Source organism: Macaca nemestrina, chromosome 10 (assembly GCF_043159975.1).
Source record: "Macaca nemestrina isolate mMacNem1 chromosome 10, mMacNem.hap1, whole genome shotgun sequence".
NCBI lineage: Eukaryota > Metazoa > Chordata > Mammalia > Primates > Cercopithecidae > Macaca > Macaca nemestrina.
This window is the reverse complement of record NC_092134.1, coordinates 109,944,643-109,967,960: the sequence shown is the minus strand read 5'-3', so window position 1 is coordinate 109,967,960 and position 23,318 is coordinate 109,944,643. Positions and strand designations below refer to the sequence as shown.

At 41.7% G+C, this 23,318-nt stretch overlaps 1 protein-coding gene across 12 annotated transcripts in view; it reads left to right on the top strand.

Annotated features, from left to right (window-relative positions):
- Window positions 1–23,318, top strand: part of LOC105484277 (BICD cargo adaptor 1) — a 308,598-nt gene that overhangs the window by 134,262 nt on the left and 151,018 nt on the right. For 10 of the 12 annotated variants that reach the window (XR_003018633.2, XM_011745777.3, XM_011745776.3 and 7 more), the window contains one exon: window positions 5,118–5,330. Coding sequence is in view for 11 of the 12 variants with exons in the window: in XM_011745777.3 (XP_011744079.1) it covers window positions 5,118–5,330 (213 nt within the window). In the remaining variant the exon portion in view is untranslated. Of the gene's footprint in view, window positions 1–5,117; window positions 5,331–6,602; window positions 11,245–23,318 lie in introns of those variants that run through there. The other 2 variants (XM_071071915.1, XM_071071916.1) reach the window with 2 other exon arrangements.

Genomic DNA, 23,318 nt, shown 5'->3' with positions numbered 1-23,318 from the left:
TCTGAACAAAATATAACTAGAAGCACGACTACCCTAAAGCTCCTATAAATACAGATTGAAGCTAGTTTTATGATTTCAGCCAAAAATGCAGCTTCAGTAACCTTGAAAAACATTGTTTCCCTTCTATCAGGCCTCGCTTTGTCAGGAGATACTCAGGAGGTGATGGAGGAAGGAGGTACCTGGTGGAGCCAGACAAGTCTGGTAAATCAACTTTAACAAGTAGCCAGATGATAGATGTCAGTTGGGTGTCATGCCCAATTCTAGTTGCTGACAGTTAGGAATTAGATTAAAATAGGAGTGTTTCCTCCTTCCCCCTCCCTTTCTTAAAAGCAGCCATTTTCTGAGTAGTGTTCTTAGTTCTCAGTGGATTTTCAAATGCGGATCATGAGGCACCTTGAGCTTGTGCGGGATTGGTGTTATTTTGCTATTTCAAGTAAAAAACATGATGGTTAGTGTCCTTGGATAACCTCATATACTTTCATTGTTTTTCAAATCAGGTCCAGTGAAGGGCCAAGTTCTTCATAAATATCATGGCTAATTTTGGAAACCCATATGTTCAGTTAAGGTTTCTGAACTGGAATAAATACGAATGGAGGATTTATCAACATTTGGATATTTGCAATTTCAATTCTTGATTCTTTTTTGAAAATCTATTCTGGGTCTGTATCTGAAATGTTTATCTCCTTTGGTGCTAGATCCAGAGTACACTTTTTGAAAACTTTAAATCATGGGTGGAAGGGTGGAATAATAAAGTCACTTGCTCTTAAGACTTTAGGGGTTGTTTTAGCTGGCAAGAGAGCATTGCCTGTGTGCTGCGAAAAATACGAGAGCCACAGAATGGCCAAATTATTGCTTTTACTCTGGCAGAGTGAAGAAAATGGCCTTGTGACAGACATTTCCAGTTTCCTGTACGTAGAAATGGGGAAACAGTTGTGGGGAAAAAAAAAAAGCCAGCTGGGGTTCTTGACAGTTCATGCTAATTTTAAATTGTACTAATACTTGACTATATAGTGAGGAGTCCTGTGCAGGGTGATGATCTGTTGAAGACTCAGCAGGCCACAGTGGGGAGAGGGAGAGAGGCTATCAGACGCTTCCCCTCCAGAGGCCTTTTAATGGGTACTGAATTCAGAATTGACCTCAGAATCTGATCATTACTGATGCAAGCGCAAAGTCAACATCATCTGCAAAGATAATTTCTCATCTATTCATGAGTACCTGTGCTCATCACCACATCTGGAAATCTGACTACTCAAATAAGGATTTCTGTTGAGAGACTGAACAAGCCAGGCACCAGCAATATTTTACTCTGTATGTACAGATGGACATCGATCCTGGAATATTTCTGTCTCATTGATGCTTAGGGACTGTCTTTTGATTTTGATCCATGTCAAGATTCTAAGGTAGTTTAACTCAGACATGGGTTTTAAGTGCTTTTTATTTTTGTTTTTGTTTTTTTAAATTTCTGTTTCTGTGAGTGTAATTTAGGGAGGAGTACCAGATTGTTTTTATAAGTTGTTTCTTACATTGATTAACACATATCTTTTCCGCCTTAAGGTTTATAACAAATATGAAACTAAGTTTCACAGGTTCATTCCAGCCTAATCTTTTTATAGATGATAGCATAATCCAGAAGCAATATGCTGCGACATTTTATTTTATTTTATTTTATTTTATTTTATTTTATTTTTGAGACAGAGTCTCACTATGTTGCCCAGGCTGGAGTGCAGTGGCATGATCTCGGCTCACTGCAACCTCCATTTCCCAGGTTCAAGTGATTCTCCTGCCTCAGCCACCCAAGTAGCTGGGATTATAGGCATGCACAAACACGCCCAGCTAATTTTTGTATTTTAACAGAGACGGAGTTTTGTGATGTTGGCCAGGCTGGTCTCGAATGCCTGACTTCAAGTGATCTGCCACCTCGGCCTCCCAAAGTGCTAGAATTACAGGCATTAGCCACCGGGTCTAGCCTGCTATGACATTTTAAATTTCAAAATGTAATAAAATCACAAGTTATGCCAGAAAGCCACAGTACTTCTCATTGAATATAGTATCTCCTTGGTGTTCGTGTCCTTCTCTTCTTTCATAACTCTGTGTGCCAGTATTTCACCAAATCTATCAACTCTTTTAAGGCAGAGACTACATTTATTTATTTTTTAACTTTTTGTTTGAAATAACTTTAGACTTAGAAAAAAGTTGCCCCAAAATACTACACTGATTTTCATGTACCCTTGATGCAACTTCCCCAAATGTTACCATCTTACATAACCGTAGTACGGTGAAGGAAACAGAAATTGATGTTGGTTCGATAGCATCACTAACTAACCTAAATAACTTATTTCAGTTTGCCGATTGTCCTACTAGTGTCCTTTTTAAAGCCCAGGATCCAATCCAGAATCCCATACAACACTTAATTGTGATGTCTTGTTAGTCTCATCTAGTCTGGAGGAGTCTTTCTATAATTTTTGCAACTTCCTGCTTTTGAAGAGTCCTGACCAGTGATTTTGTACAACATCCCCAGTTTGGGTTTGTCTGATGTTTTCTTAGGATAAGAATTACCATTGAAGTTACGTTGTGCCCTTCCCAATGGTTTTTTGTTTTTTGTTTTTTGTTTTTTTTGAGAAGGAGTCTCCCTCTGTTGCCTTGCTAGAGTGCAGTGGCACAATCTCGGCTCACTGCAACCTCCGTCTCCTGGGTTCAAGTGATTCTCCTGCCTCAGCCTCCTGTGTACCTGGGACCACAGGCACACACCACCACACCTGGATAATTTTTGTATTTTTAGTAGAGACAGGGTTTTGCCATGTTGGCCAGGCTGGTCTCGAACTCCTGACCTCAGATGATCTGTCTCCCACCTCTGTCTCCCAAAGAGCAGGATTACAGACGCGAGCCACTGCCCCCGGCCCCCAAAGTATTATATCAGAGGGTATATGATGTCAGTATGTCTCATTGCTGTTGATCTAAGTTTTGTTCACTTAGATAAGGAGGTGTCTACCAGGTTTCTCCACTGCAAAGTTACTGTTTTTCCCATTAGAATTAATAAGTACCTTGGGGGGAGATGCTTTAAGACTCTGCAAACATCCTGTTTCTCATCATACTTTTGCCCATTAATTTTAGATTCTATTGATGATTCTTACCTGTAACAATTATTAATGTTTGCTAAAATGCTGATACATTTTATTTCCATCATTCCTTCTATTTTATTAGAATTCTGTTGTAAGGAAGAGCTGTTCTTCTGCCATTTATTCATTTATTGTGTTAATGTGGAGATACAATTACTATAATTTTTTTCTCAAAATATCTCAGATTTGGCCATTGGAAGCCCCATCAGACAGGCTCTTGTCTCCTTTTGACACATCCCCGTCATCTTTTAAATGCATTTTGTAACTCTGGCATCACAAGATGTGTCAGTCCTAGAATCAGTAACTTCTCCAAAGACCCTAGTTCTTTGTACTGGAGATTGGTATTTAGAAACAAAATCTGGGTGCTGGATATGCTCATTGCTACTGGTATATCATTGCTTCTAGGCCCTCTCCTTACAGTGCTAGGAAATAATGTGTCTGTATATACACATACACGAACATGTTTCTCTCTCCCTCTCTCTCCATATCTGTATACCTATGAATATTTATCTACCTATTAAAAACAATAAGTTTATCCACTTACTGATACTTCCACTTACAACTCAATACCACTAGTTTCCTTTTAGATATCTCTTTTTCCTTACTCGTGGCTTTTTCTCCAACAATTAGAAACCTGGCATTCATTATCTACAATATATTTACTTATTTGCTCAACCCTAGTATATATGTAAAGAAGTTTCAGAACTGTGATTTCCATAATCCCTATGAGAAACAAGTTTACCAGAAAGACTATATAGTGTTTGGGTACAGTCCTTTTTGTCTAGTCTTAAGATATATAATAAAAGTACTGATTTCCAAAATTAGGTTAGATATTTTCTTTCTTACCTCTTTCATGGTGGCTGTTGTTTTTCATTTGTAATACAGCTAGGTTCTTTTGTTACTGTTTGTGTTCCATTTTGGGTTCCCTCAATACCGACAGGTTGGTTTTAATTATTATTTATTTGGGGGATGTGAAACATGACTATAGTTCTTAGAGTCTGAACTCTGTGAAAAGGGGCCGGGCACGGTGGCTCACGCCTGTAATCCCAGCACTTTGGGAGACCGAGGCGGTTGGATCACTTGAGGTCAGGAGTTTGAGACCAGCCTGGACAACATGGTAAAACCCCTTCTTTACTAAAAGGACAAAAATTAGCTGGGCGTGGTGGTGGGCGCCTGTAGTCCCAGCTACATGGGAGGCTGAAGTAGGAGAATTGCTCGAACCCAGGAGGCGGAGGTTGCAGTAGCGCCAGATCACACCACTGCACTCTATCCTGGGTGACAAGCTAGACTCCATCTCAAAAAGAAAGAAGAACTATATGAAAAGGCATTTCAGAAAAGTTTCATCCCACCTTATCCCTTCTGTCACATCTCACTCTCCCATTCTTCCCACCCCATTCCCACCCACCCCATAAGTAACCAGTTTAGTTTCTACTTTTTTTCTCCTGTACTTCTTTTTGCACAAATAAACAGACACATATGTTTTCTCATACAGAGATGATATTCAGTGTCTTTTTTTGTGGTACTGGGCAATTTAAATGCTGTTTGGTAATTTAACTCTTAAGGATACTGTTTATAATTGGACTGTCCTTACTGCCAATATATTAGAAAGCATACTAAATGATTGTTTTCTTTTTTGTAAAATATTTGTGGAATTTTTAAAAAAATGAAGATGACATGAATTTTGATGGGCTTATTAGCACTGAACTATTTCTTGATAAGAGTTGTCGAAAAAAATGAGAACATAAAGCAAGCAACGTTTTTCAAGTTTTCTTTAATGCATTACATCTTTTTTCGCAAGGTATTTTAAAATTTTCTTTTTCCTTGTTAAGTGAATTGAATTATTTCAAGCATCAATGAGAGCTGCTAGACTGTTATATTTCGGGGGTCTTGCACAGTAGCTTTTCTTACGCATATAAGCAGAAGAAAACATTTTCCCAAGTCTGAAAAGAGGGCTAGGATGCATTTCATTGTGCACTCTGTTTCTTCCCACATACTCTGCAGGCATTTGGGCAGTCCTTCTCCATCCACCGGAAGGTTGCTGAAGATGGAGAGACTCGGGAGGAAACACTTCTGCAGGAGTCAGCATCAAAGGAGGCTTATTATCTGGGGAAGATCTTGGAGATGCAGAATGAGCTGAAACAGAGCCGGGCTGTGGTCACTAATGTACAGGCAGAAAATGAGAGGCTCACCGCTGTCGTGCAGGATCTGAAAGAGGTAAACAAACGAATTCCCTATGAGAGATTTGTGAGAGGGAGAAATAAGAAAGTTCTCTCCATAGCAGAGAGGAATAACACTTTTTATTTAATCAGAGGGGCTGTATTAAGCACAAAACAACTAATACTGAGCTAGCAACTTTTCCGTATTTTTTAGTGAAATGATAGCTAGCTTGTTCTGAGATGAGCTTTTCTCTCTTTTATTGTTTCTTGAGAATTAAGTTTTGTATGTATTGTGGACTTGGGAATTGGCCTTACTATTTCTGCAAAGGTGTTTTAAAAATACAGTGACCTTAGCACTTCCTCCCTGCATTACCTGGTTTAATACCAATGTGGAGAAGAACGGTTGGCTCTAATGCTCTGTATCAGCCCCAATTCCAACTGACAGTGGTGTTGGCTCAGGACACTGCTCACAGGGAATGACAGCCTAGGCGAGTGTCCTGAGAAGTCTTCGAGTCTGGTGATGCAGATCCCCAAACTATTTTTCTCGTTATAGAGAAGGCAGCAAATTACGGCTGGAATGAATTAGGTCAGGGAGTCTCTCTCGGTCTGTGAGTGTTGAGCATCCACTGAACTCACTATTCCTTGTTAGATTTTCCAAGGCAGCATCACCTGCCATATCATTTTCAGACTGGCAGAGTCATCGTTTAGTGGATGATGTTGGAAACAGAGATAGCCAAAAGTAGCTTCATCCATCAAACCCTGTAAGAGCATTTTTGGAAACTATATTCAATCATTCACTCCGTATTTTGATATGAAAACTGTAGAAGAGACGCAGACGTCCTCTAACTCCTACACCAATGCAGTGGTGATTGACAGGTCCACAACCAAATGGGCTCACTAGTTGAGCATTTTAGTGATAGAAATAGGTAGGATGAAAATATTCTTCAATATTGTAAACTATAAGAGAAGTAATCCACATTTGAAATAAGTGACATATTGCAAATAGGGTTTCACTTTTATAAGATATAAGTTGTCCGGAATTTATTGGAATTTTCTAGATAATTTACATTTACACATGTTCATATTACAATGAACTAATGAATACTGACAGCAAGGTTTCTGGTTTACTTATCTCATTATCTTTGGATATGCCCAAATATAGCAATATGACTTGTGAAGACAGAGAAAGGATCCAGTCAAGTGGAAGTTAGTGTTGAGTACTGAGAAGAACATGAGACAGTTTTCAGGATACCAGGGCCTCCTCATTTCCCTCCGACGTGAACAACTATTAAAACCCCAGCTACTCTTTGGTTCCTTCTTTCTGAGACAGGGTGTCACTCTGTTGCCCAATCTGGAGTGCAGTGGCACATTCCAGCATCCACTGCAGAAGTGGACAGAGGGTCATGTGGAGCCAAAGCCCACCATTCTGGATTAAGCAAGTCACTAAACATTTGCAGGGAGCAACCTCAGCAGCCATGAGCAGCAGGGTCACGTGCAAGTTGGCAGAGAGGGCGTGGCATAGGCAACATGAGGACCATGTGCACATGCATGTAGGTGGTTTATGGAGAAGAATGTGACCAATGAGTAGAGCAGTCTTGATGGCTAGTTGGGTGGATCCTCTGAAAGCTGCAGTCCCCGTTGTGTAGCAGCTGCAGCTGAGCCAAGAACAGCCAAGGTTGAGGATGGGGCAGGGAATCCACAGATGCTTTTCTGGGTGAGTCAAGGTGGTGATGATTGATGGAGCATCCTCACTTACACAGCTGCGCTTGAGGGCAGTTCCAATGAGTAGATTTATGATGAGTGGCAGAAGTTAATTAAGCATGAAGTTACAAGTTAGGAATGAATGGAGGCAGCAAAAGAAAAACAAATTGAAGAGCCTTTCATTCAGATCAGTTCTCCAACTTGAAGGAACATCTGAATCACCTGGAGAACTCATCAGCCCATGAACATGGGGCCCTCTCCCAGAGATTCTGATTCAGTAGATCGAGGTAGGACCCAATAATTTGCATCTCTAACAAGTTCCCAGGTGATGTGGGGGCTGCTGCTCTGGAAACCACATTTTAAGAACCACTAATTTAGATTTTTTGGCCTGTCAAAGTTGAGGAAGGCTCACAATTGGGACATTGCTATGAGCACCATGATCTCCTGAAGAAATCAATTGGTTGTGACCCTTCAATTTTTATGCATTTTCGATAGTAGATTTGCAGTAAGAGAATAACTTGTTATATCCACATTTAGGTATTTTTGATCTAAAACAGCTTGAGGCACTTTAGCCTATGAATGTGTTTCTTCAGATTTGTCAGGTAACTAAAAGAAAATAAAAGGTCTTGTGTTTCATGTGTGCCAACAATGTATTTGTTAATGTTCTTTCTGATGGGGTGAGAGCTGGTAATATTACTATAACCCTGAGTTTTTGTTTTTGTTTTTAATCCAGCAGATACATTTTGTTTCGCTGTACCTAAAAGAATTATTATTAACATTTAGAGCTAACATAAAAGGAGAATAGGAATAAATTCTATTTTTTGGTGTATTAATAACAGACTTTTAATGATTGGTATTAAGTTGAAATCTCAGATTTGATTTCCTTGTAAGCTCAGTTTTATTTTTTGTACTATATGCATTAACTGATGTACAGCGATTGGAAGAGAGATCATGTAACTTAGAACAGTTATGACATAATGGACCATGAGAAATGTGCAAGGATAACCAACCCAAAATATAGTAAATGATCAGTTTGATAGAAGCTGTGTATTTAATAACTTAATTAATGGGATCATTTTTCTTTACTAAAAGGACTCATTTCCTGTTTCAGTAGTATTGTTGTCCTGGCAAAGGTGTGTGTGCATGCATATGTGTTGGGTGCAGTGTGAAAGATTTACCTGTGTGTGTGTGTGTTTGTGTGTGATTACAATGTCAAATTCTCTTCCATAAGTAGTAGTTACAGGATAGTATGGTGAAAAATGGAAAAATTACTGAATTAGGTTTTAGAAAATCAGTATTCTAGTCAGCTCTGCTGAAAGTTTTAGTATTAAATTCATGATGTTTGTAAAATTTATATTAAGATTATATTGATATAGAGTGAATACGTAATAAACATAAGCAATTATCATTAATAATGTTCTGCGTCCTCCAAAAATATCATTGACAATATAACTCATTATGTAGATCTATATTCTTAGGGTAAGAGACATGAGATAAATATCTCTTTGAATTTATCACCTCAAAAATTCTTTCTATCATGATATGAATCAGGCAGTAGAATTACATATTTTTATTTCTGCCTTGACTGTTAAGAAGCTCTGGGGCTATGCTTAAGTATAAAACACTAACCTAGGTTTTTTTTAAAAATCTATTTCTCACTTTTAAACATTTTTATTAGCCTTATTGTACATATGAATTTAGTGGTAAACTGCTTTAAATAATTTTACAGGCCGGGCGTGGTGGCTTATGCCTGTAATCCCAGCACTTTGGGAGGCCAAGGCGGGTAGATCACAAGGTCGTGAGCTCAAGATCAGCCTGGCCAAGGTGGTGAAACCCCATTTCTACTAAAAATTTAGCCAGGCATGGTGGTGGGTGCCTGTCCCCAACTACTCAGGAGGCTGAGGCAGAGAATTGCTTGAACCCGGGAGGCAGAGATTGCATTGAACCGCGATCGTGCCACTGCACTCCAGCCTGGCGACACAGCGAGACTCTGTCTCAAAAATAATAACAACAATAATAATTTTATAAAATCCAGGGAGTGTAAAGAAAAACTGGTCACCCAAATTGGAGAACCAAATTAATAGTTAAACTTAACCTAATTAGGAGTTAATCCTACAGGGCCAATCATAGACAGAGTGAAGAAATCTCTGAGTTCTCTTGACACAGCATTATTTTGGTAAGAGCATAAAGAAAGCAGATTGCTGTAGGGTGTAAACAGATATTTAGTAAATAAGTTTGAATTTCATTTTTTCTATCTTCAACCTGTAGGTATAATATACTAGAATATATTTACTTTTATACTTATTTGTACTAAACTAAACTAACATCCACATTAATGAAACCATAAAATAGGTTAATGAAACTTATTACAACTTAATGCTCCCAATTACCAGTTAATGTCTCCAATATAAGATATGTTAGAATTGGCCGGGCACGGTGGCTCAAGCCTGTAATCCCAGCACTTTGGGAGGCCGAGACGGGCGGATCACGAGGTCAGGAGATTGAGACCATCCTGGCTAACACAGTGAAACCCCGTCTCTACTAAAAAAAAATACAAAAAACGAGCCGGGCGAGGTGGCGGGCACCTGCAGTCCCAGCTACTCAGGAGGCTGAGACAGGAGAATGGTGTAAACCCAGGAGGCAGAGCTTGCAGTGAGCTGAGATCTGGCCACTGCCCTCCAGCCTGGGCAACAGAGCGAGACTGCGTCTCAAAAAAAAAAGATATGTTAGAATTAACTGCAATATTTACAAAGTATACAAAGCAGTTATGCAGTATTCCTAACCAGAACTGGTATATATGTGATAAAAAGATGTCACATAAGATAGGCGCCTTCAGGTGGAATGCAGAAGATTGGAGTTATCAAATGAATTATTGACCTTAGTAGAGATTAAGCCTATAATTTAAAGTGAAAATAACAACATTTATTGAGTGCCAGACAGTGTTCTAAATACCTTACATGCCTTAACTGCTGAATCTTTCTAACAACCCTCCTGAGGCAATTCCTTTTATATTCTACCCCTATTTTACTGATGGGGCACATGGATCAAAGAGAGGTCAGATCACTTGTCCAGAGCACATGGGTACCAAGTGACAGGCCGTGATCTGAACTCAGGAACACTGGCTCTGATGTGCCATTCTTTGCCATGTCACCGTAGCTGCCAAGAGCACAGGTTTCCCTCTTCCGAACCCTGCCTCAAGCTAATGAAATTTCTAGAAAAGTATATGAAGTTTTAATACGATAGCTGCTATGGTCTGAATGTGCCCCTTTCAGATTCATGCACTGAAACTTAATCATCAATGTGATAATATTAAGAGGTCAGGCACTTAGTTGGTGAATGAGATTAGCGACTTTATATAAGGGCTGGAGGGAACTAGCTAGGCCTTTTGGCCCTTTTGTCCTTTCCAGCGTATGAGGACACAGCATTCATCCTCTCTGGAAGGCACAGCAACAAAGTGCCATCTTGGACACAGAGAGCAGCCCTCACCAGACACTGAACCTGCCAGCACCTTAATCTTAGATCTTCAGCCTGCAGAACTATGATCAATAAATTTGTGTGTTTTTAAAAATTCTTCTTCTACAAGGTTTCTTCTATAAGGTTATTTTGTCTGTGTTGAAAATCTATTTTTTAGTTTAGTTTACCTTTATCAATGATCTTAGCTAGATCTGCTGGATCACTTATTGCATCAGTTAATGACATCAGCACTTGCTACTTCACCTTGCGCTTTATGTTATGGAGATGGCTTCTTTCCTTCAACTTCATAAACTAACCTCTGCTAGTATCAAACTTTTCTTTTGCAGCATGTTCACCTCTCTCAGCCTTCGTAGAATTGAAGAGAGGCATCCGGGTGCAGTGGCTCATGCCTGTAATCCCAGCACTTTGGGAGGCTGAGGCGGGTAGATCATCTGAGGTCAAGAGTTTGAGGCCAGGCTGGCCAACATGACGAAACCCTGTCTCTACATTTTTAGTAAAATTAGCTGGGCGTGGTGGTGCACGCCTGTAATCCCAGCTACTCAGGAGGCTGAGGCGGGTGGATCACCTGAGGTCAAGAGTTTGAGACCAGGCTGGCCAACATGATGAAACCCCATCTCTACATTTTTAGTAAAATTAGCTGGGTGTGGTGGTACACGCCTGTAATCCCAGCTAGAGTCAGGAGAATCGCTTGAACCCAACAGTCAGCGGTTGCAGTGAACCGAGATCACACCACTGCACTCCAGCCTGAGTTACAGGAAGAGACTTTGTCTCAAAAAAAAAAAAAAAAGAATTAACAAGAGCCCTTGCTCTGGATTAGGCTTTGGCTGGTTTGATCTTCTATCCAGACCTTTCTTCATGTCAGAAATGAGGCTGTTTCACTTTCTTATCATTCATGTGTCAATGGAGTAGCACTTTTAATTTTCTTCAAGAACTTTTCCTTTGCATTCACAATTTAGCTAACTTAGCTAACTTAACATGGCTAATTTGGCATATGCTTCATCATTTCTTCCTTTCCTTGAAAGTATGATTCTTTCACTTGGCCACTTTGAGGCCACTGTGGGGTTATTAATTGGCCTAATTTCAATATTGTCTTATGTTAGGGAATAGGAAGGCCCAAGGAGAAAGAGATGGGGAATGGCCGGTCAGGGGGGCAGTCAGGACACACATGTTTATGGGTTAAGTTTACTGTCTTATATGGATGTGGTTCATGTCAATATAACAGATAAAATAATAATGAAAAAGCTTGAAATATTGCAAGAATTACCAAAATGTGACACAGACACACAAAGTGAGCACAGGCTGTTGGAAAACTGGAGCCAATAGACATGCTCAATGCAGAGTTGTCACAAACCTTCAATTTGAAAAAAAAGAAAGAAAACCTTGCAAAGCTCGATAAAACTAATCACAATAATATAAGATGTGCCTGTATTTGATACATAGGAGATTTGGTAATAGTGTGGAATTAGAAATCAGGAACTCTGGGCTGGGCGTGGTGGCTCACGCCTGTAATCCCAGCACTTTGGGAGACCGAGGCAGGCGGATCATGAGGTCAAGAGATCGAGACCATTCTGGCCAACATGGTGAAACCCCGTCTCTCCTGAAAATACAAAAATTAGCTGGGCGTGGTAGCGTGTGCATGTAGTCCCAGCTACTCAGGAGACTGAGGCAGGAGAATTGCTTGAACCCAGGAGGTGGAGGTTGCAGTGAGCTGAGATTGTACCACTGTACTCCAGCCTGGCGACAAAGCGAGACTCTGTCTGAAAAAAAAAAACAAAAACAAACAAACAAAAAAAACCCAGAAATCAGGAACTCTGAGTTCAGGTCCTAGCTCAGCCATTTTACCGGTTGTGTGATTAAACTTCTCATTTCCTGTATAAACATTATCATACTAACACCTCTCCTACACCTCATGATTTTTATGCAGATAAAATGAGATGTTTTCCATGAAAGTGTCTTATAAGAAATAGAGGACTTTGTAAATGATATTTACTGTTTCAAAGTTTGGTTGTCAAACTTATTCACACATAGGAAAACAGAAGCTCTATTTGATTGGAGCAGCATAGGAGGCCTCAGCACCATCCGACAGTAGCAAGAAGTCATGGCTGACATCCTGACACCAAAAGAGGAAATGGAACACACATTTACAAAGAGGAGAGCCATCTAGGTATCTTCCTATCACTATAAACACCCTTTCATATCTGGCTAGTCCATGAAAAAATCCTTGCATTATTACCTAGTACAGCACTGGATGTTCTTGCCGATGACCTGAATCATAGGGAAAAGATTGAATTATTTAATGTATCCGGTAAAAACCAAAGTATTTCTTACAGTCTTTGATGGTCATTGGGAGCTGTGGTTACACATAGCTGAGTGAAGCTGACATTTCTGCGAAGGCATGGCTTGGCTCTAGCTGGAAAGTTTTCTGTTTCCTGGCCTGTCCCTGTCTCTCTCCTCCTCTCCATACTTGGTGGGAATGGACCTCGTACCTCTCTGGAATGATGCAGTGCACCAAACAGTGGAGAACTTTCGTTGTTTTTAACTGATTTACGTAACTGATCATAATATCATAGCTAACATTTATTGAGCTCACCATATGCCAGGTATGAAGCTTAGCACTTTACTACATTCATTATTGCATTTAATTCTCTCAACAAACTTGCAGCGCGTATGCGATTCCACAGGAGAGAGCTATATTTCTTTTGGTTGAAAAGTTCTTTCTAACACTTGCTGAGCTACAGTAAACAAGTATGTCTATTAATGCCATTGGGAATTTGAAAGCAAAGTCTTAACAAAATATAGACAATTCATTTTTTAATAGTTGTGGTTTGATTATGCTTTTGGGGAAAATCAGATAACAAAATGGGTTTGTTTGTAAGGATTAGTTTGCAATTTAGGCTCATAGAATTTTTTTGTGTGTGTATACAGTTCTATCAATTTTATTTTATTTTATTGAGATAGAGTCTTGCTCTGTCACTCAGGCTAGAGTACAGTGGTGCAATCTTGGCTCACTGCAACATCCACCTCCCAGATTCAAGCGATTCTCCTGCCTCAGGCTCCTGAGTAGCTAGGATTACAGGTGTGCACCACCACACTTGGCTAAATTTTGTGTTTTTAGTAGAGATGGGGTTTCACTATGTTGGCCAGGCTGGTCTCGAACTCCTGACCTCAAGTGATCCACTCACCTCAGCCTCCTAAAGTGTTGGGGTTACAAGTGTGCGTCACTGCGCCTGGCCAGTTCCGTGAATTTTAACTCGTAAATAGATTCATATAGCCACAACCACTATCAGGAGGCAGACCAGTTTCACCACTTCAGAAACCTCTCTTGGTCAGTGCTACTCTTTGTAGTCAAAGCCACTCCTACCTCAGCCTCTGATAACCAGTGATCTATTCTCTATCACTATAGTTTTTTTTTTTTTCTTTTTCTTTTCAGGAATGTCATATAAGTGGAATAAAACAGTATGTAACCTTTTGAGATTGGGTCCTTTCTCTCAGCATAATGCCTTTGAGATTCATGTAAGTTGTTACATGTGTCAATAGTTTGTTCCTTTTTATTGCTGAGTATTATTCCACTTTATAGATATACTGTGGTTGCATTAATCAGTTCACCTACTGAAGAACAGTTGAGTAGTTTTTAGATTTTGGTGATTACGACTAGAGCTTCTATAAGCATTCACGTACACTTATGTTTTTGTGACGTTTTCATTTTTCTAGAGTAAATACTTAGGAGAGTGGGAATGCTAGGTCATATGGTAAGTGTATGGTTAAGTTTTCCAGAGCAGCCGTACCATTTTGCTTTCCCACTACCAATGTGTAAAAGTTCCTGTTGCCCCTATTCTTTCCAACCCTTGGTATTGACAGTTTTTGTTGTTGTTTTTGTTTTGTTTTGTTTTTGTTTTTGTTTTGCTTTTTTGAGACGGAGTTTTGCTCTTGTTGCCCAGACTGGAGTGCAATGGCGTGATCTCAGCTCACTGCAACCTCTGCCTCCGGGGTTCAAGTGATTTTCCTGCCTCAGCCTCCCAAGTAGCTGGGATTACAGGCACCCACCACCACACCTGGCTAATTTTTTAATATTTTTATAGAGACGGGATTTCACCGTGTTGACCAGGCTGGTCTCAAACTCCTGGCCTCAGGTGATCCACCCACCTCGGCCTCCCAAAATGCTGCGATTACAGGCGTGAGCCACCACGTCCGGCCCAGCCTTGACAGTATTTTTACAATTTTAGCAACTCTAATAGGTGTGTAGTGATATCTCATTATGGTTTTAATTTGCATTTCACTATTGACTAAGAATATTGAACATTTTTTGTGTGCTTGTTTGCCTTCCATGTATTCTCTTTGGTATATTGTCTTTTCAAGATTTTTGCCCATTTTTAATTGGGTGTTTCTTTTCCTAGGTAAGTTTTTTGGTTTTGTTTTGTTTTGTTTGTTTGCTTTGAGACGGAGTCTCGCTCTGTTGCCCATGTTGGAATGCAGTGGCGCGATCTCGGCTCACCGTAGCCTCCACCTCCCGGGTTCAAGCGATTCTCCTGCCTCAGCCTCCTAAGCAGCTGGGACTACAGGCACATGCCACCATGCCTGGCTGATTTTTGTATTTTTAGTAGTGACAGGGTTTCACCATGTTGGTCAGCTGGTCTCAAACTCCTGACCTCAGGTGATCCACCTGTCTCGGCCTCCCAAAGTGCTGGGATTACAGGCGTGAGCCACTGTACCTGACCTATTTTTAAATTTTATATTAATATATTAACTGGATTTTTGTCAAATAATTAGAGAATTCTCTTTAAATAACCATCTTCTCACTTCACACTTAGTCTGGGAAAAAAATGAGAGCAAATTTCCGTGCATCCAGGGAGCATATCACCAGCCAGGCATGAAGCTTAAAGGGAGAGTGCAGGCTGAGTGGCCAGCAGGCCATGGGCATCCCACAGGGCCAGGCCAGGCCCCAGGCCTCAGCGACCCTTCTCGCAGCCCACCTAGTGGCCCTCAAATTCCATGATGGGACAGACATGCATTCTCCTGTCCCAGTAGAGAAGACTCTTCTAGACGGAAGGGAGAGGAGAAAAGGCATAGGAAAGAAATCCCAGAAACACTAGCAGGGAAGTACAGGGGCTTCCTCCCCAGATGTGGTGGCCTTGCTCCTGACACCACCCAACCCCTGGAACTCTTCAAGGACGGGGAAGGCCAGCGTGCCTGGGGCTGGAGCCTGGCTGGGAAGGGAATGTGGGCTCACAGTTTCTGGATGGTGGCCTTCCACAGCTTGGCACAGACCAGGGGAAGGCATGTGAGGAGGGCCTGGGGAGGTCCTGGGGGAAGATACACAGCTCAGGAGGTTGAGTGTAAAGTGGCTGCCAGACCAAGGGAGCTGGATGGACTGTGAAGGAGGAGGTGGCTGGAGAACCTCCTCCATGTGAAGCTACTAGAGCAAAAATAGAACAAGGGGGACACCTGTGCCCCAGAAAAGAGCCCTAAAGATGGTAACAGGAGCATGGCTGAGCAGCGCCCTGGATTCTGAGCTAGTGTGGGAAGCTGGGGGGCACCTCTCCAGAGGCCAGGGGCCTCTCTCTTCCTTCATCACCAGTTGCTGGTAACTTTACAGTCAGACTTGGAGGAGGAACAAGGCCCTCCGTCGCCTCCCCTCGCCTCTGATGCTGCCCCAAGGGGAGGGGTAGGAGCAGGCAAAGAGGCTGGGAAACAGGGAGGTGGGAGGGAGTCTACTGCATCTTCTTATTTTCAGAGGAGGGAGCTGTAATAGTGTAGTGGCAGAGGCTGGTTCCTCAGTATGTAGGTGTTGTGTGGGTTGCCCAGCACTGACAGCTGCTTCTGCAGCTCTGACTTTAGCTGCCAGAGCAGAGGGGCCAGGGCCAATGGGGCCGCTGACCAGAGGTTCCATGAGCCCAGATAGGGCAGTGACAGGGAATGCAGGCATCCCATCGCTCCATCCACCATGGGAGGTCCTGGATAGAACTCAGATGGGGACTGTGGATTGGGGCAGCCAGAAGGGCAAAGGTATGTTCCATTGGTGATTGGCAGAGGAAAGACATAAGCTCTGTTGGGTATGTGAGAGTACCCATAGGGTCTGTTGGGGGCCTCACCCCTGGAGGCTTGAAATGCCACCTGTAGCATTCATTGTCCAAACTGCTATAAGGTTAACTTGTATGAAGCCCAGCCTTCCCAGCCATCTCCTGCTTCACCCTTCACTGTTCTTTTGAAGTAGTTTGCAGCAAAAAGGCTAGTTGATGTCACAGTCCTTCATCAGGTGGAAAGGCATCTCGAAGGCCATCATGGAGTTCTTCTTCTTGGACAGAAAGATGAGTGGTAAGGGGTAAGGTAGACGATGGCTTTCTTGGTCCCTTTGAAGGACTCTGGCAAATTCTTCATGTCACTGAACATAAGTTCCACATGGACATAGGACATTAGGATGCTCTTGGTGTTCTTGATCACTCTGCCACCCTTTGAGTGATTCTCGTTGAGTGCCGTGGTCTCTTGGAAAGGGGTCCTAAGACTCTTCATGCAGGGCCTTGAGTTCAATTTTGCATAAAGGAGTCGGTTTAGATTGAGGTTCCTTTTTATGGCATATAAATGTCCAATTGTCCATTTGTTGAAAAGACTGCTCTTTCTCCGTTGACTTACCTTTGCACTTCTGTCAAAATTTATTGGCCATGTTTGTGTAGGTCTATTTCTGGAATCTGCATTCTGCTCTATTGTTCTGTGTGTCCATCCTTTCACCAATACACACTGTCATGAAGTCAGAGAGGTAACAGGAAGCCAGATCGTGTAAGGCCTTGTAGACCATTGAAAGGATTTAGGCTTTTATCTTAAGTGAAATGAGAAGCTACAGGAAGGTGTTGAGCAAAGGAGTAACCTGACTTTATTGAGGCAAGGATAGGAATGTGAGGTTACTGCAGTCATCCAGATATGCAAAAATGGTGGTTTGGACCAGGATGATGGGCAGAAGTGGTGAAAAGTACTCATATTCTGAATAATTTTTGAGAGTGGCCCCAATGGGATTTTCTAATGGGTTGAATGTAGAGAATGAGAGATAGGTATGAGAAAAGAACTCTAGTCTGAGTAACCCCTCAGACTTGACCAACGTGAAAAATGGAGTTATCAATTGAGATGGGAAAACCTTCCAATGAAGCACATTTAAGGAAGGAAGGTCAGAAGTTCAGTTTTGAACATGTTAAGTTTTAAATTTCTATTAGAGGTCCACCTGTGGATGTTGAGTGAATAGTGGGTAATAAGGGCCAAGACTTTGGGAGAAAGGTCTGGGAATTGAGGTATACATTTTGGATCCTGGCCGGGTGCCTGGGATCACGCCTGTAATTCCAGCACTTTGGGAGGTCGAGGTGGGCAGATTAGCTGAGGCCAGGAGTTTGAGACGAGCCTGGCTAACGTGACAAAACCCCATCTGTACTAAAAATACAAAAAATTAGCCAGGCGTGGTGGTGTGCGCCTATAATCCCAGCCACTCAGGAGGCTGAGGCAAGAGAATTGCTTGAACCCAGGAGGTGGAGGTTGCAGTGAGCCGAGATTGTGCCACTGCACCCAGCCTTGGCAACAGAGTGAGACTCTATCTCAAAACAAAAACAAAAACAAAAAATTTTTGGATCCATCAGTAGATAGATGCTATGTAAGGCTGTGGCATTGGTGAATCACCAAGGGCAGATATGTAGAGAGAAAAGGGCAAGCACTGAGCCCTGGGTCACTGCAGCATTGAGAGGTGAGGGGAAAAAAAAGAAACTGGTAGAGGAGACTGAAAACTAGTAGTGAGGTAGAAAGAAAGTAGAGAATGTTTTCTGAAATCCAAATAAGAAAATGGTATCCAGGAAGTAAATGATCAACAGTGTGGATGCTGCTAACAGGTCAAGCAAGATGAGGACATACATTGACCATTGTGTTTAGCAACAAAGGGTCATTGGTCACCTCAGTGAGAGAAGTTTCCATAGAGTGTTGGGAGAAGAAGCCTGAGGATGGTAGGTTTAAGAGAGAATAAAAGGAGAGGAATTGCAGACAGAGAATAGAAGTGTTTTTCATGGAGTTTGTTTGCAAATAGGACCAAAGAAATGAGGAGGTAGCTAGGGGACAGATGGGCTCACATGCAAGTTATTGGGTTTTGTTCCTTTTTAAGATGGAAGAAGTAACATTTGTGAATGCTAATGGCCATGACCCCATAAAGTGGGAAATTTTAATGATGTAAGAAGAAAAGACAAGAAAGCCTAGAGCAATTGATTTCCTTGAGTAAAGGAGAAAGGGATGGAATCTAGTCAAAAATGGAGGATTGCCCTTAGAAGGAGCTAGAAAATTTAACATAGGGGAATGCTTGGAAAAGCAGAATATGTGGATGCGGATGCCAGCACATGGGTAGATGTGAGTGAAGCGAGTCCTCTTCAGCCTGCTTCCATTTCCTCACTGCGGCGGAAGCAAGGTCAGCAGCTGAGAGGGAAGGTAGGGGCGGGACTGAGATTTGAAGGGACAAAAGTGGGCGATAATCACCCGGGAGAGTGAACCACGGGAGTCGTGGGAGTGAGTGCCTGCCGTAGGAGAGAAGATCCCTCGAAAAGAGGAATTCAGGGCTGGGTGCAGTGGCTCGTGCCTGTAATCCTAGCACTTTAGGACACTGAGATGGGAGGATCGCTTGAGCCCAGGAGGTCGGGGTTGCAGTGAGCCAAGGTCACACCACTGCACTCCAGTCTAGGCAACAGAATGAGACCCTGTCTCAAATAAATAAAGAAGCAAATAAATAAATAGGAATTCAAGAATTGAGATCATCTCTGTGGGTATTGAGACTGCCAGGAATTAAGACCAGAAATTCTAGAGATGATGGCAATGGCAATGAGAAATGAAGGGGAATGAGTTGGTGTTTGGTAGGTCACGGTAACAATGCTGGATAGTGGATGATAGAATCCGATGACATGAGGTTTAAAGCACAGGAGTTTTAGAGAGGAGAGAGGGAGAATGAAAGCAGCCACATGGAGCAAAAGGGGCATCTTTCTCAGGCCCAGTGGTATGGGAGTGAAATAGTCAGCACTTCAGAGGGCTGCGGGGAAACAGTGTCCTCAAGGGAGAGTCAGGTTTCCGTTAAAGGAAGGTGCAGTATACACATCTGTGAAATTATCATGCTGACTGCTGTCATCTCATCTGCTCATAGAACCAGTGAATATTGATTGGTCATAAAATGCATGCATTATTTTAAGGAGCATGGACATTTAATTTCTCTTTTTAAGGACTTGGAAATATTTTTTTCCATGATTTGGAAAGTGGTATTATATTTGTCAATGAGAAAGAATACAATAGCTTTTTAATAGCTCACAAAATGATGTCAGTTGCTCTTTATTCAAAAATATCTTTAGCCTTTTTGAGGTTATTTTGGGGAGATAATAAGGGACAGGATCTTCATAATCCCAAATATTTTGGAGAAAACTTCAAAAATTAAAGCGTATTTAGGCTGAGCATGGTGACTCATGCCTGTAATCCCAGCACTTTGGGAGGCCAAGGTGAGCAGATCACTTAAACCCAGGAGTTTGAGACCATCCTGGGCAACATGGCAAAACCCTGTCTCTACAAAAAAATACAAAAACTAGCAGGGCATGGTGGTGTGTACCTGTAGTCCCAGATACTTGGGAGGTTGAGGCTGCAGTGAGCTGTGATCATACCACTGCACTCCAGCCTGAGTGACAGAACGAGACCCTGCCCCCCACCCCTCCTCCAAAGAAACCATATTTAAATATTTCTGGAATCCAAATGTTGAACATTATTTGGACACAGTTTCAAAATGGTACCAATTCTTTTAATTTGTGACTGCTTTATTTCTGCATTAGACAATGAGAAGGGGCCGAAGCTTCTGGCCTGATATGACAGTGACATCAACCTCTTGTGTAATAGCCTGTCATTAAGCCAGTGCCAAATGGAAAATTAAATGGGAAATGGCAGAGAGCATTACCCAGGACATACTGTAGAAATGGCAACTCTGGCACTGACATAGGTTTTAAAAAAATTATGTTTTAAAAGTAATCTTGCTGGGAGGCCAAGGCGGGCGTATCACTTGAGGTCAGAAATTTGAGACCAGCCTGGCCAATATGGTGAAACCCCATCTCTACTAAAAATACAAAAATTAGGTGGGCGTGGTGGCGGGCACATGTAACCCCAGCTACTCTGGAGACTGAGACAGGAGAATTGCTTGAACCCAGGAGGAGGAGGTTGCAGTAAGCTGAGATTGTGCCATTGCACTACAGCCTGGATGACAGAGAAAGACTCTGTCTTTAAAAAAAAAAAAAAAAAAAAGTAATCTTGCACATTCCCTTTACTGTTTTTCCAAGGTCATTATATTTTTATCTGTTATTGTTCACCATTTAAAACTAAGCAGTGGAAAGCAGCCTACTTTTTAAAATGTAGAACTGGTATGGTGTACTTAGCATATATATAAGGATGTCTGTCCTCTCTCTTGCCTCCCTCCCTCCCATTCTTCCCCCTTGCTCTTCCTTCCTTCCCTCCCTCCCTCCCCTTTCCTATCTTTTGAATAGGGTCAAAGACCAGTTTTTAACTTCTTGGTCCATAAGAATGAAGATCTGTGCACAATCCATTTTGTACATATTGATTCTTGGACTAAAAATAGCTTGATTTGGTTTCAAACTTTTTCTCCCACCCTAAGTTCAGGTTTTGTTCCCTGTGCAGCCTGGTAGGCGGAGAAGTGATGCATAGTCAGCATTTCATCTGAGATGCTTACTGGACAATTTTAATCTTTTTTTTTACATCTTGACCTCTATTTCCAAAGAACATCCCAGTTGGCAGGTCTAGCCTGATTAAGATTCCATTCAGGCATTTAATTCTCCTAAGGGAATTTACAGCTTAATCTAACAATCAAGGATACCAGAATCTACTCAGGACTTAATTTCTTGAAGGTTATAGGACACATATACTTGAGCAACCTAATGAATGAGCTTAGTGATATCATAATGAATTTTTATATATAGCTCAAATTACACTTTTTAATGCATATCCAACAAACATATTTTTAAAAACAAATACTGTAGACTGAACTGTATTAGCTGTATTAGTAGATCCAAATTTAACTTCCAATTTGAATTAAGTTAGAACACTGTGCATCTCATAAGACAGGCTATACATTGATTACCTAGTTAGCCAGCTTCCATATCACCACTTGTTCAGGAACACTAAAAGTACTTATTTAGAAATAGTTTTCTGATATAGTTTTGGTTTCACTAAGACAGCTTTTTAAAAAGCAAAATTAGGCAAGATGTGGTGGCTCATGCCTGTAATCCCAGCACTTTGGGAGGGCAAGGCGGGTGGATCACCTGAGGTCGGGGGTTCGAGACCAGCCTGACCAACATGGAGAAACCCTGTCTCTACTAAAAATACAAAATTAGCTGGGTGTGGTGGCTCATGCCTGTGATCCCAGCTACTTGGGAGGCTGAGGCAGGAAATCACTTGAACCTGGGAGGCAGAGGTTGCGGTGAGCCGAGATCACGCCACTGCACTTCAGCCTGGGCAACAAGAGTGAAACTCTGTCTCAAAAAAAAAAGCAGAATTGTAACTAAACACCACTTTTTTTTTTTTTCTCCCTGGAGTCAGAGTCTCTCACTCTGTTGCCCAGGCTGGAGTGCAGTGGCACAATTTTGGCAATCCTCCTGCCTCAGCTTCCTGAGTAGCTGGGACTATAGCCATGTGCCGTTACACCTGAATAATTTTTGTATTTTTTGTAGAGATCACCCCATGTTGCCCAGGCTGGTCTCAAACTCTTGGGCTCAAGCAGTCTGCCTGCCTCAGCCTCCCAAAGTGCTGGGATTACAGGTGTGAGCCACGGTTGCCAGCCTAAACATCTCTTCTGAGGCTATCACAATATATATTATTCTTACAGCCTACAGTAGATTATAGACATCTAGAATATAAAAATCTATTTCCTGATAGGCTTAACACACAATATTCCTACCGTTGTTTGAAAACATACATATTAACAGAGTGACAATATTTACAGGCAGAATTACTCATGTGTCTTATTGTAGCTTACACGAGAGTATGTCTGTCTAAGAATGGGATAGAGGTTGGTCTGTAAAAACAGGTGGCTCACAAGCTTTCTTGGATAGTTAACTCAGTAGTTAGAATGAAGGACGTAAAAGAACCTGTCAGGATAACACCTGCTCTCTTGCCCTCAACAATTAATGATAATAAATCTAGGCCTGGAGTGGAACAAAAATCTTGTTATCATCTTTGAATTAGTCTTTCGCTGGTAGTGCCTTCCAATGAAATGATGTTTCACAACCTTTTCTTCATTATCATCTCCGAAAAGAGCCTTCATGGCTATTTTTTTTTCCTAGTTGCCACAAAATTAAATACAGGCATACTGTGTCTTACTGTGCTTTGCTTTCTTCCTCTTGGCAGATACTGTGTGGTTTTTTTTTTACAAATTGAAGGTTTGTGGCACCCCTACATTGAGCAAGTCTACTGGGACCATTTTCTTTTCAACAGCATATGCTCCTTTTATGTCTGTGTCACATTTTGGTAATTCTTGCAGTATTTCAAACTTTTTCTTTCTTTCTTTCTTTTTTTTTTTTTTTTTTGAGACAGAGTCTCCATCAGCCACCTAGGCTAGAGTGTAGTGGCGCGATCTTGGCTCACTGCAACCTCCGCCTCCCAGATTCAAGTGATTCTCCTGCCTCAGCCTCCCAAGTAGCTGGAACTATATAGGTGTACGCCACCACACCTAGCTAATTTTTTTGTATTTTTAGTAGAGACGGGATTTCACCATGTTGGCCATACTGGTCTCAATCTCTTGACCTTGTGATCTGCCTGCCTTGGCCTCCCAAAGTGCTGGGATTACAGGCATGAGGCACCATGCCCGGCCCAAATGTTTTAATTA